This window comes from Haliotis rufescens, unplaced genomic scaffold, assembly GCF_023055435.1.
Source record: "Haliotis rufescens isolate VD_foot unplaced genomic scaffold, xgHalRufe1.0.p SCAF_27, whole genome shotgun sequence".
Classification (NCBI taxonomy): domain Eukaryota; kingdom Metazoa; phylum Mollusca; class Gastropoda; order Lepetellida; family Haliotidae; genus Haliotis; species Haliotis rufescens.
Window position 1 is genome coordinate 4,402,223 of NW_025963968.1, and position 14,246 is coordinate 4,416,468.

The 14,246-nt window shown below is 39.7% G+C and overlaps 1 protein-coding gene across 6 annotated transcripts in view; it reads left to right on the forward strand.

Moving 5' to 3' along the window:
- Nucleotides 1–1,904: 1,904 nt before the first annotated feature.
- LOC124139372 (cytosolic purine 5'-nucleotidase-like) overlaps nucleotides 1,905–14,246 on the forward strand; it is a 210,343-nt gene continuing 198,001 nt past the window's right edge. The window contains exons 1-3 of one of the 6 annotated variants that reach the window (XM_046506397.2): nucleotides 1,905–1,991; nucleotides 12,912–13,014; nucleotides 13,940–14,013. In XM_046506397.2, coding sequence (XP_046362353.1) covers nucleotides 12,926–13,014; nucleotides 13,940–14,013 — 163 coding nt within the window. In that variant the 5' untranslated portion in view covers nucleotides 1,905–1,991; nucleotides 12,912–12,925. Of the gene's footprint in view, nucleotides 1,992–2,421; nucleotides 2,538–3,831; nucleotides 3,851–9,553; nucleotides 9,573–12,557; nucleotides 12,579–12,911; nucleotides 13,015–13,939; nucleotides 14,014–14,246 lie in introns of those variants that run through there. The other 5 variants (XM_046506393.2, XM_048402595.1, XM_046506395.2 and 2 more) reach the window with 5 other exon arrangements.

Sequence of the window (14,246 nt, forward strand, 5' to 3'; positions counted from 1 at the left end):
TTATATCCCAGAGACCTTCAGATAATCACATCTGGACCAGGCAAACCAGTCTCAGCAGACTTAATGCCACGCTGGTTATATCCCAGAGACCTTCAGATAATCACATCTGGACCAGGTAAACCAGTCTGCGCAGACTTAATGCCACGCTGGTTATATCCCAGAGACCTTCAGATAATTACATCTGGACCAGGCAAACCAGACTGCGCAGACTTAATGCCACGCTGGTTATATCCCAGAGACCTTCAGATAATCACATCTGGACCAGGTAAACCAGTCTGAGCAGACTTAATGCCACGCTGGTTATATCCCAGAGACCTTCAGATAATCACATCTCGACCAGGCAAACCAGTGAATGAAAGTCTTAGCAGCGATCCATACCATGATGACAATGACAGAGAAGGGGGACAATGATTCAAACAAACAGAGTTTTAGTCAAAAGTTCAACTAACATTTAGTCTATGAAATCTTATATCACACAATATCCTTCTTGACTCTAAAAAAAAAAAAAATTCCCTATGCTGATTAGAGCTGGCTAGACTTGCTTTTGTATACGTTTCTAGATTTTTATTTTTCATAAAATACATATATTCCACAGTCATGGTGCAGGACTAGTCAAAAGTCTGCAGCTTCCAGAAATATTCAGAAGCAAACTCAGAATTTAAAAGTAAACATTCCCTATTGATAAATGCATGTTGTGCTGACTATCTCAGATATTTAAAATCTTTCTGGGGTGGTTTCTTCTCAAGAATGTAAAATCTAAGTACCTCATAACAAATTCTCCAGACAAATCAAATTAGATAAAGTACTCCAGCAAGCAAAGCATCAGTTATTATGGGCTAATTAACTTCTTGTTGCCATATTTAAAAACATTTTTCTTTAATTGATCTTTTGAACTATTTCAAGCAAAGAAACATTCTTGCCTTCATAACATGATGTCTTGGCCTTGAAACTTTGCAACAAATGATTTCCATCTTCTCTTCACCCTGACCCATCTTCTGAAAAACAACACTGACACATTAAATTTAAAATTAATCAAAAACTTCAAAATTTAGCATTTCATGTTATGTCAAATTATAACACCATATTTGACCTTTCAGACAGCTGCTAGTGCCCCACCCTAGTAGCATGTCTCGATGGTAATAGAGGCAGACTTCTTCTTCAAAATCAATATTGAGTGGAATTAGCAATCTAATCCTCAGTACATGTTATTCAATGAACGAACAATCAATCACTTTTCACACATTTCAGTTCAGATTTAGATAACAATACATCATACTTACATAAATCTGATATTACTTAAAATGTTCTAAATGGAACCATAAGACACAAGAAAGTTTCTAAGGAGTGAATGAGTTAAAATTAAACATCTCATTGGCATTCTTTCAGCCATATAGCAACAAGTTTTAAGAAGTAATGGAACAGATATAAATAAATACATGATAAAAGTATGAATGTCTGTTCAAAAGAGCTAGGATATAGTTCACATTACAAGATTATTACTGATATCCTAATATTGCTTAAAATTTTGAGCACAGGAGCATAAACATTACAAGTATATGTACATGAAAAATCAATAAACATATGCAGCTGGTATATCTAATTCTGCAATACAAGCAAATAATTCAAAATGGTTGAAAACGTTACATTGTTACTGATAATGTATAGACGTAAGTAGAGTGAACTTTGTCAGGCTGTCTACGGGAACATACTCTACCAACGGAGGAAAGGGCTTATAGGTGTAATGATGCCACCGTTGTGTGACGTAAGTGCGACTGTCACCCCATCTCCTGGTAATTGAAGAGCGACAGGTCAGACCCGTCGGCCGTTGCTTCATTGTGCCTCCATCGCTGCTGAATCTGTGGGATCATCATCGGTCAGATGTGAAATGAGATAATACACCGTTAGTTTGATGTCAGTATCCGCTCTTGTCACCAGTAATGTCAAATATTTCCCTCCCTTTGTTGGATGTCGCGACGTGTCTGAACACGAATGTAAGTTTTATATATAGCCTATGTTTTATTTGAATTTTTATAGCGTGTCGTTTTTTTCTGTTACGCACCACGATACACGGTTGTAACAGTTGTTGTTTAGAAAACGTGATTAGAAAATGTGAAATCAATAACACGTTGTTTTCAAAGTGACGTTTGTGATGGTGATGGTGGCAGAGAGAACATCGTCTGCTAGGTTAACTAGCGATTAATGCTTCCGGGTTCACAGATCGATAGGTAAATAGTCTGATTAACTTCGTTATGATTAATTAAAGAGTTGATTTATTCGTAGCCTTCAAATTTAATTATTATTTAGAATAATATCAGGTTTGTATAGCTTAAACTGACACATTCAACATGCGGTGTTTATGTGAGTTTTGCTGACACACCCTCTCCACGTGGTGCCCTTACCGGATGTAAACAAAGATCGGGTTGATTCGGGTCGAACCGACGTGCCGTATTTTACCGAAGGAGTCATCTTACGGCTCCGAAGACTTACGTTCTTTGTCGATGTGATCAGCAGGAAGTGCTTGACGTACAACTTCGAATGTAAGTTAGAATAATAGAGGACCGTCGTTTAGACTAGTGCAACCCCACATTATTTTGATCTGCAGCTCTCAACCTGTTTCTAACACACAGCAGTGCATCTGTTCTGTCAGCGATGAACGGGACAGTTTACCTGTTGAATCGTGAAATCATCGTCGATTGTTTCCTGTTTTCGGCATATTATGAATCACAGAAGGATTCAGGTGGCATTGCACTGGACATATATTTCTTTTTTTCATGTAATAATATTGTTCAATCTCAATAAACAGTCCTTATAAGGGAAGGGCATTCTCTCCTCCCAATTTGTGATAATTGTGGGTAATAACAAGACATCTATCCTGATACTGAAGTGGATTGGTATTACATTGAGTTGTACACCTGGCGTGACAGTGCAGAGTAAATGCATATTGCAGGTCAAGCTATTGGATGTCATGCATTCTGTGTTATGCACATGCATATTTGCTGACATAGTGAATAAATCTGGCAACACACAATAGCATATAGACCTGTATATATAGACCTTGCCTGCAATTACAATGGACACCACCAATAGCAGTAGCAAGGCACCATTGCACAAGAAGAACAAGCATTTTAATTTGTGTTGGCAACATCTTGTAGCTCACCCGAACCTAAGGTTTTCTTCGTGGATGTAAAATATTGATATTACATATGATATTACACACCTTGGCATGCTCAGAGGACAGAGCAGCAACTTGCTTATTTGTGTAGAGTTGTCTCCCTTAGGAGCAACAGGATCATGATTCTTAATTGGTCCCTCAGTATCATTAGGGTTAGAATTTAAGTCTAAGGCTTTTCTAGCCTGGGTAAAGATAACCTGCCCTTGAAATGTTAAAACAATGGGGAATTTTGGAAATATGTACTGGCCCCGAAGATTTTGTACTAAAGAAGTTTGTTAAGTTCTATCCCAGATCATGCCTGTTCAAACAACCTCACCAAAGTGGGAGACCCGCTTGAAGCATGTCATCAATCCCAATTGCGTGGATTGATGCTCATGATATCAATCACTGGATCGTCTGGTCCAGACTCGATTATTTACAGACCGCCGTCATATAGCTGGAATATTGCTGAATGCGGCGTAAAACAACAAACAAACAAACAAACACTGACTGACTGACTGAATGATCCTGATTTCCCTTGCATACCCCATGCAGATTCCGGGTTAGAACAAGTCCCCAGCAGCCTATGCTGGTTGAAAGAGGCAACAACTTAGCTGATGCATGTCACCGTACCCCGACGTTGTGTATCATTGCTCATGCTATCAATCACTGGATTATGTGGTTGTTGTAACTTCATATGTAAGTCTTGATTGTAAATCACTGGTCCTTTGAAATCTTACAGAATTATACCTTAGCAATGCATCAAGGGTAATGTCGTCAGAATCTGGTCATGGCGGCAGCCTGTATGTCGACAATGTGGAACTACAAAATATCTGTCTTATTTCTTATGGAGCATATGGGATTCCAATCCCAAGTTACACAGTGGTCCTGACTCGGTCTTTTACAGGCTGCCCTGATATAGCTGGAATATTGCTGTGTGCGGAGTTAAGCTGAAAAACAACATCATACGGTGCCGATCCTAGCGTGTCTTTACTGTTTTTGACAACACAAAAAGCACAGTTGAAGAAATATTCCAAACACTTCTAACTTTAAAGCCATCTAGGGCTTTTGTAGATACAGGAAACAGTAAAAGCCTACCGATACACTATTTAGAAATAAATGCAATCGGAACTACATTATTTCATTGACCTTCTGATAGACCTATCTCAGCTGTAATTCTTCACCTCTAACTGACCTATGAAACACTTGTCAACACACACTGTCGTGAAATGAGAATTACAGCAGAGTATTCGTGTTTGTAGGTTAAAAGAAGCATCTCACAGGGAATGGGTGGTCAAGATGGTTGCAGATTGTGGATAGTATATATACTACAAAGGGGTCGATTTAGCTACTGTAAATCTTGAAATTAATGCGAGCGTGAATTAAATGCAAAAAATGATGGTTTCATCTCATCTTTCATCTGACCAATCAGAGCGTCGCTTACCAGATTATGAAAGTGACAGTCGGAATGTGATTTCTAATCATGCAATTTCAAAAACTTTAACACGGGGTATTCCGAACAATGGTTATGGGTTTAGTGACTGAATCCATACAATCTAGACCATCTATTAGCCATTCCAGAATGTTCTTTTGTTTTGTTTTGTTTTAAATTTGTAATCGAGAATTTGTCATAATAAGTTTCGAAGCGTAGTCGCCAATTTGAAATTAGTGCCGTAAAGCACGAGAAAGCTTCTTTCTGATTGGTCATTCCATTGGTCGATCAAAGTTCAGTCAAGGTCGGCCTGACGTGACCTGTAATGGGATGTCCTCAGATCTTTGTTTAGTGGTAGGGAGAACTAAGATCTGATTTTAATGAGATTGCGATAAGACATTTTGGATAGCAGAAATACCAACTTCGACATACGCTGAAACAAAGAACTATGTATTCTACATCACTGTTTATTGAGCAGCACTTGTAACAAGTATATAAATAATGTCATTCAAACACAATTACATCCTGTGAATCGTCACTGCTGGGGTCAAGACAAGAGTTCTACTCACTTATGTCATCACTGATCACACCTGCAAGTCCAGACAGACGCCACCCATGCAACACGGTGTCATTGTTCTTTGCGACTGCGTCAAAGGCCGACACGAGCCAGTGTGCATGTATTGTTTCAGCAGAAGTACTCTACTCAGCGCTAATAAGCTACATGTATTTGGTGCGTGATTGGATTAAGGTGAGGAATCTCCTGTAAACCTGACAGAAGACATTTCCTTTAGATATAAATCCACTGATGACTGAAAGGAGGGGGGTGTCGAATTCATATTGAGTCGCATTTTAGGCTAGGGGCCAGCAGGCACATTCTTTTGGAGATGCATTAATTTCATGATTTACAGTATATAAAACATGCACCAGTGCAACCTATTATTGAAAAATGCAACTTAATATTTATGTCTATTTATGTTAACAAAATTCAATAACAACATAACAATAATCTGTGAACACACTCAGTACCTCTAAGGTTTATTTACCATACTGCATCACTCATCCCAGTGTTATGTGTTGTTCATGACACATGACACAGTCATCAGAGATTTGAGATTTTACTTTAGTTAGACCAGTTTATGCATCTATATTTCAATTTTGATAAATTTATGGGACCAGGGTGCAACCTGTTTTTGTCTAGTGCAACTAGCTGTTCATGTCGACATGCACCTTGTGCAAGGTAAATCCAGTTCCTTAAGTCAAGCCCTGATACTGAAAATAAGTTTTAAAACAACCACAACTGAAAGGCTGTGTGTTGCAATCGTGATTCCGGTTAAACTTGGTCCCCAGCAACCTCTGCTGGTCGTAAATACGTCACAAACGTTAGTGCTGTCTCAAAAGGGAATCAGGTGGTCAGGCTGCGTGACATGGCTGATGCTTGTTCCCTGATGGCAAGAATTGTTGCCCTTGTTTTCAGTCACTGGTTTGCCTGATCCAGATTAAATTACTCACAGACTACTTGGCTATTGGCCCGGAAACACTGGTACATGTATGTGTGTGTTTTAAGAAACTCTTCAGCAATTGTTTGTCCAACTTACAGGGTGACCATGAACTGCTATGTGGTGGATATTGGACCGGAAACACTGGTACATGTATGTGTGGGTTTAACAGACCATATTTCTCCTGACACTATGGGACAGACTCAAATTCCACCATGACGAGAAAGTAGTACCGGGGTATTTCAAAGTTACATGAGGCATAATGTATCTCTGTAGAGAACTCACAAGGTAATGATCCTGCGATGGAAAAGACGCACAATATATGTGTCAAGACCTAACTAACATAAATGTTAGTTAAGCATCCCTCAATGTTGTGGGTCGTTACTCATGCTATCAACCATTGGTTCTATCTGACACGATGTCACGATGTACCGTATTTGCTGCTCTAAGGGCCCTGCTCCTAGAAGCTCCCCCAGACCAACTGGACCATCTGTATGTACTCTTTATAAGCACTCCATATAAGACGGTTGGGTAGCCTAGTGGTTAAAGCGTTCGTCACGCCGAAGACCCGGGTTCGATTCCCTACATGGGTAGAATGTGTGAAGCCCATTTCTGGTGTCCCACGCCGTGATATTGCTGGAAAATTGCTAAAAGCGGTGTAAAACTGTACTCACTCACTCACTTACCCTATAAGACCGATAATTTACTTTTGTTGTGTACATGACACATTTCTTACAGAAAACTGCAGCACAAAAGGATATATAATTTGCAAATAACTAATATCAAAAAGGTTTTATATTGATCAGTATTTGAACTGAAATTCACTACTGCTTAATCTCTGAACTCTTTGCATATGGTTTTAATAAGCACCCCGTTTCTCTTGTTCCTTAGCGTCAAGGTTGCTTATTATAGCGAATATGGTAGATGGTATTTGGGATAAGCAGTGTATAACACCCTTCACTCCCCTTCCCCAAACATCTGGGGCAACATTTGTTGTTTGTTTTGCTTGTTTGTTGTTTAACGCCACACTCAGCAATATTCCAGCTATATGACAGAAGTCTGTAAATAAACGAGTCTGGACCAGACAATCCAGTGATTGACCTCATGAGCATCAATCCACACAATTGGGATACAATGACATACATCAACCAAGTCAGCGAGCCTGACCACCCGATCCTGTTGGTCGCCTCTTATGACAAGCGTAGTCGCCCTTTACGGCAAGCATGGTGGTAAAGTTGGTGAAGACCTATTCTACCCTGGATCTGACCGCCTCTGTGGTCTAGTGGTAGAACGTCCGCCCGAAGAGCGGAAGGTCCGGGGTTCGATCCCCGACCGCGTCATACCAAAAGACATTAAAAGATGGTACTTGTTTTTACCCTGCCTGGCGCTCGGCATTAAGGGGCTAAAACAAGGACTGGTCGGCTCGGAGTCAGTATACTGTGTCTGAGTGGGGTATTCATGTCAAACTGCGGCATAGTATCTCAGTGAGCTAGCACTATAAATCGGCATCAGTCCGGACTAGTACAAGCAGCCACACACACGTACATGCACGTCGCTATATAAGTGCAATGATCTTGGACGTGACGTTAAACCTCATTTCACCTCACCTACCCTGGATCTATTTTGTACGGTACATTCTCTACACCAGTGCTCCAGTTACCTGCCAACCTTGGCAGTGCTAGATAAATCATGGTGTCTTTTAAAAGCCTTTAAACAGCTGCCAACAATGTGTTCATAAGCAATAGCTTCATCAGAGAAAATAAAGCAGTTAAAGGTAAATGATGTTTTGTTGTGAGAACCTTTTTTACCCTTTTATGAGCTGCCAGTAATGTATTTGTCAGTGATAACTTTCGATGAAGATGATTACACTGGTCATGATAAGTAACAGAACTATGTCAAGGTCTATTTCTACGGGGTCTGGGTGACCTGGTTGTGTAAGGCACCATCATTCCATGTACAGAGTTATCTCCCTTAGGCATATGTCAGGATCCTAAGAACATGGATTCACCCGGATTAATATGATCCTTGGTTTGTCAGCAGCATAGTTATGAATCTAAGTCCTGCATTTCTTTCGCTTTCCTTCCTCAAGACAGAACTGAAATACTGAAATACTGGTCAGCATGACATACAACACAATGAAGTCACTTTTTCCGGGGCAAGTCCGACCCACAAAGATTTAAGCTTGTTAAATGGCAGTTGTAGTCAAACTAATTTATTGGGTTATATTTATGTTGTGGCCTTATCTATGAGATCTCAGTTCTATCTTTAGGGCACCTGACTGAAAGTCAATGAGCTAATGTCATGGCCTGTTGTCCGTCATGCATGGTCACTTGTAGACATCTTCTCAGACACCACAAGATTAATGAAGCTGAAGCTATACATGCTTCTTCCCACAAATAATTTCACAAATGTTATATTTGGGTTAACACTTTCTTAGTTAAGTACAGATTCGAAATAGCCTTGGTGGCTGAGGGGGTTGTGCTGGCAGTGTCGGTTCGAATCAACCCCCCAAAAGTTCTACAATCTGTCCTTTTCTAAGAAAGTGTTATCCGAAATATAACATTTGTAACATTAGACCACTTTCTAAATACATTGTGTGTTCACACAAATGATTTCTTCAAGATTTCAGAGTCTGATTTTCAATATGGCCGCCACAACAGCCATATTAAAAGACTGGCAATTACCCAGTAATTTCTTTTCATTTTGAATTTTAAAACAAGAACTGGTCGGCTTGGAGTCATTATACTGTGTCTGAGTGGGGTATTCATGTTAAACTGCGGCATGGTATCTCTGTGGGCTAGCACTATAAAAACGACATTAGTTCGGACCAGTACAAGCAGCCACACACACACATGTGCATGCACATTGCTATATAAGTGCAACAGTCTTGGAGTGAGTGAGTGAGTGAATATGGTTTTACGCCGCTTTTAGCAATATTCCAGCAATATCACTGCGGGGGACACCAGAAATGGGCTTCACACATGTCGGGAATTGAACCCAGGTCTTCGGCGTGACAAGCGAACGCTTTAACCACTAGGCTACCCGACCGCCCCTCAATAGTCTTGGACATGCTAGTAAACCCATCCACCTCACCTCAAATCATTACATATTAGAAGTAGTTGCAGGGTCTCAGTATTTATGCATAACACATTTGAATAGCAACTCTTATTGTCAGTCTTTGAGATGTAAAAGTGTTGACTCTATCCAGGTGATCTACAGCGTGGTGGCTTTAAAACAATTGTAGCTGTGCGTTATTGCTGTGAATGAAATGATTGCATACCTCTCCTTCATGATTGCTGCGTCTGTTTGTCTAGACAGCACTGTGTGTTGATGGACTTACAAAACACATGCAATGTTCGAAATGCCACAACTTAATTATTGTTGTACATAATTGTCACTCCCTGTTTGTGGTGGGGTTACGACAAGTTCACAATGCCATGGCGACAGTATGAGGAAAACCTCCTAGGCATAAACATGGAACATGCTTTCCAAGGTAGGAAGCAGGCACAATATGGGATCTTTACCGAACTGTTTTATTGTGCATGTCATTTGCTTAATTGTGTATAATTTTATGCCTTTTTAGGAATCTATTATTTGTTCTCGTTGCCATGTGACTGAAATATTGCTCACTCACTCACTCACTCACTCACCCACTCACTCACTCACTCACTCACTCACTCACTCACTCACTCACTCACTCACTCACTCACATGAAATATGGGTAAAACTTTATTCAGTCCAGTTTTGGACAATGAATAATAAATGTCTTCATCAGCTTTAATTAATAGAGATTGATAACTTTTTGAAAAAGCAAAAAAATATTTCTCCAGCTTCTGACTGGGGATGCAGCACTTAATGGGACAAACAAATAATTACTTTATTTTGGCCTTACGTGATGAGTCCTGTGTATTCAGGGAGTATTTAATGAAGTTTGAATGTTTATTTTTTTATTATTTGTATTGATTTAATTTACAGAATGACCTTTCACGAACTTTGACCGATAACTGAAACGACTAACAAGAAGTCGACTAACAAAGCTGCTTTCTCGAACTTTACGGCACTCGTTTCAACCTGGCGACTTCCATTTCAGACTTCGCTTGAAAAATATGTTGACACAGTTCTCGAATAAAGTTTTGAAAACTGAAAAAACAAACATTCTGGAATGTCTAATATATTGTTGCGATTGTATGGCAGTGCTTCCCCCGTACTGTGCAACGCCTCCTCCATTCTAATGTTTATCCCACGGAAGCAAGAGATGGACAATAATTTTGGAGGAATCAGTTGTACGGGCCGTCACTGTCGTTTGGAATACCCTGTGTTGATGTTTTCGAGGTTGCATGATTACAAAAACACATTCTGACTGTCCCTTTCATGATCTGGTAAGCGAGTCTTTGATTGGTCTGATTAAAGGTCGTTCTGACGTGACCCGTAATGGGATGTCCTCAGATCTTTGTTTAGCGATAACGAGAACTAAGATCTGATTTTAATGAAATGAGATTGGTGCATTGACAAGCTGACATGTTTTACACTGGATTCCGTAATAGGTCCATGAAAGTTATTGTGTGGGTTATCGTGATGCTAATGGTTGTTGTTCAGTGACATATTGATAATGCTGACATTTGCAATGTGTTGATATAATGACACAAGTTCAACCATACTGTATTAATATAATTGAGTAATTGCCGTTACCGTAGCAATCAGTGTAATCAGTAATCAAGTAATCAATGGTGTGTGGATGTTCAGTTGTAATGGGACACTGGCTTCTTCATTATCTATTTAAGACCCTCTTAGTGTCTCGTGATACTTACGTAATCTCCAGAGCGTCGGGTAGCCTGGTGGGTAAAGCGTTCAAGACCCGGGTTCGATTCCTGACATGGATACAGTGTGTGAAGCCCATTTCTTGTGTCCCCCACTGTGATATTGCTGGAATATTGCTAAAAGCGGTGTAAAACCATACTCACTCACTCAGGGGGGGGGGGGGGGGTAGGTTAGAATACAATGTAGACACTAAAGTGTATCATTTGTATAATTACAATGTTAGAAATTGGCACTATAGTCCTTTTTCTCTTGCCGAACTGCCCTATAGTTAAGGTATGATAAGGACTAGCAGAAGTTGGCCCTTTTTAAGGGTTTTTCTGTCAGTGTCCGAAACAACTGCATGCTCACCTGCCCGTGGCTGGTAACTTTTCTGTCGGGCTGCATATAATTTTCCTCCACCTGCCCGACTGTTTGGCAGATGAATTTAAGCCAACTTACACTTTCAATGTTATTATAACTCCCGGTAGATTCGCAAGTAATTGTTAGCATTAGTTCCACTGAATCAAGACGCGATTTGTCTCTTATGTTTCGTGATTTTTCAATATTTACAATGTATGAATGCGGGCAGGTAACTTTGAAGACGGGCTGGCAACTCCTGCCCGACCGTCTTGGTGGGTTATAGATTATTTTAAACACTGTTTGGTATGTGTTATCAATAGAAGTTTTAGTGGACAAGTTTCTAACGCTGAATTAGTAGTTCATTGTTGTTTGTTCATGCTCGTATATAGTGGTGCAGAGTTTTCTAAAGGAGCAGACAGCTGCCGGCAGATCTGGAGGGGGGCGCACCTTTTGTTTTAAGACACCTCACACGTTAACTGCCCCTCGACCACATCTTCTTTGTTTATAGGTAATATGTCCACCCTCCTCCACTAATCCCTCCCTTTTTGAAAAATCCTGATCCGCCTCGCAGTGTGTACAGCCCAAACATTTTACTATGGGCTATCATCATCAGTTTGATAACTTAAGTCTTCTTGTCTGCATGGTCTGCATCTGGTAACATGCAGAAAGGACTTGTGACATTTCCTTGAGGATATCTTTCATTTTCACCGACAGGTGATATACATAATTTCTAACCCTTATAAGCTGGACCAATAGAGACTGTGACCTCCATCGAGTTAGTGAGTGAGTGAGAGAGTGAGTGAGTGAGTAAGGTTTTACGCCACTTTTAATAATATACAAGCAATATCATGTCAGGGTACACCAGAAATGGGATTCACACATTTTACCCATGGGGAATGGAACCTGGGTCTTCAGCATGACGGGCAAACGCTTAAACCACTAGGCTACCCATCCACCCCATACCTCCATCTAGAGTACCAGTACCAGCACTGACATCATGATAGTGTCTTAGAAGTGTTTTTTGCTGGAATAGTCAGATGGATATTCAGCAATGATCATTAATGATACAAATAACATTGAGTTAGGATATTGTGTGACCTCCTAAACCAACCCAATTGGATTTGCCCTCAAAAGCGTTACGAACTGACCTACGAAAGTGAGTTGGAATGCTTTTTGTGGGCTGGAAAGGTCCTATTAATATTTATTAATACATGTACTTGTTGCATGAATGTTTGCAACCTGACTCAACATGCTATTACATCAATGTGCAGAATGTCATCCAAAGTACATTGTGTACATGCCATTTTCATCAGCTGTCACAGGCCCACGGCAGTCGGTCTCTGTTAAGTATACAAATTTCATTAACTTATTTGGATTCGTTTTCTCCTTTCATGTATATCTAGATATCATTCATATGCACCATACCTTCCTCAACCCAAGTTATTCATTGATCTCTCTATACTTCATCTGTTCATGTGTTGAATCTGGAAGGTATTTTCAATAGGTATAATCGTGTGTGTCTGTGGTGATCAGTGGGTTTTTTCAATGACTTGAGTTGTTTTTAAAGTCAGGTTTGAACATATGTACATTATTTTAATCATGTAATGTTTTGGGTAGGAAATGTTTTTCAATTCACTGATAAAAACTGAAATAACTTCTTGTTTTGGTTTTACAGTTTGAAAATCCAAGATGGCTGAAAGTGAGCAGACGCAAAAGAGGTCCCTGGAGAGGTCTGTCAGCACCCCATTCAGGATGTACAAGAGAGAGCCCAATAGGAGGTGGGTCTTGTTATTTTGTGGCTGTTCATTATTCCATGTTTTAGAGAAACTAATAGGTGGGTCTAACTATTTTGTGAATGTTCTTTAGGGAAAGTTTTATTATTTATTTGTTTGTTTGTTTGTGCTCCAGATATTGTTTTTTTTATGTGAGTGAGTGAGTGAGGTATTTATTTAGTATTTACTCACATGAGATCATTCTTATTTGGTATTTCAATTTTGTTTGGATACTCAATATATTTTTACTTGCTTGGATCCTGTTTATTGGTAATTTGATATTAAGGAGTAGAATTACAAGAAATAAACCTGCAGTTCACTGGGGTCAAATCCAAGTTGCATCTGTTGTTGATCTTTGGTCAGTCAGCACCATGCTTGTGATTGTTGGTTTCACAAAAGTTGTAAACATCTGTAGCATGCTTTGAGCTGGAATAACATTTTAGTCTCTGAAAATATATGATTCTGATCAAAACAAGTTACTACATTGAAATTAAGAAGGAGCCCCAGTGAGATGGGAAAGAAGGTGTGGAAAATCTAGACTTGCTTCGTTTAGAGCTAAAGCATTACAGTAAGGGCTGGGTGGAAGGGAAAATAATATGGACAGACTTCCTCTGGTCTTTCCTCCCACATTACACAGTGACTAAGACTAGCCAATTTACAGTCCAAACAAATGGATTGAAGTGATACAAATACTTGTTATTACCACTTTGCTTGTCTGCTAGCTCAAATTCTGTGATAAATTTCCATATATAAATATATATATAAAGTTTGTCTATTAATAATCAAGTCTGGACAACACTCACTCACTCACTCACTCACTCACTCACTCACTCACTCACTCACTCACTCACTCACTCACTCACCCAAACCCACACCCACACCCACTCACTCACTCACTCACTCACTCACTCCATTTCCTCTTTTTCCCCAGAGTATTTGTGAACAGAGGGTTGATGCTGGAGAAGGTGAAGTTCTTTGGGTTTGACATGGACTACACACTTGCAGGTAAGATCACTTAGTTATTTAGGGCAGTTTGAGGATCTGTGGCAAGCAATCTCATTAAAATCAGATCTTAATTTTCGCTACCGCTAAACAAAGATCTGAGGACATCCCATTACTGGTCACGTCAGAAAAGATTTTTAGTCATGAACTTGAACTTGAAACTCAAATTTCAACACATTTTGAGATATCTGACCAACAAAAATGCGGTGTCATTAAACAAGTATTAAGTAATATAT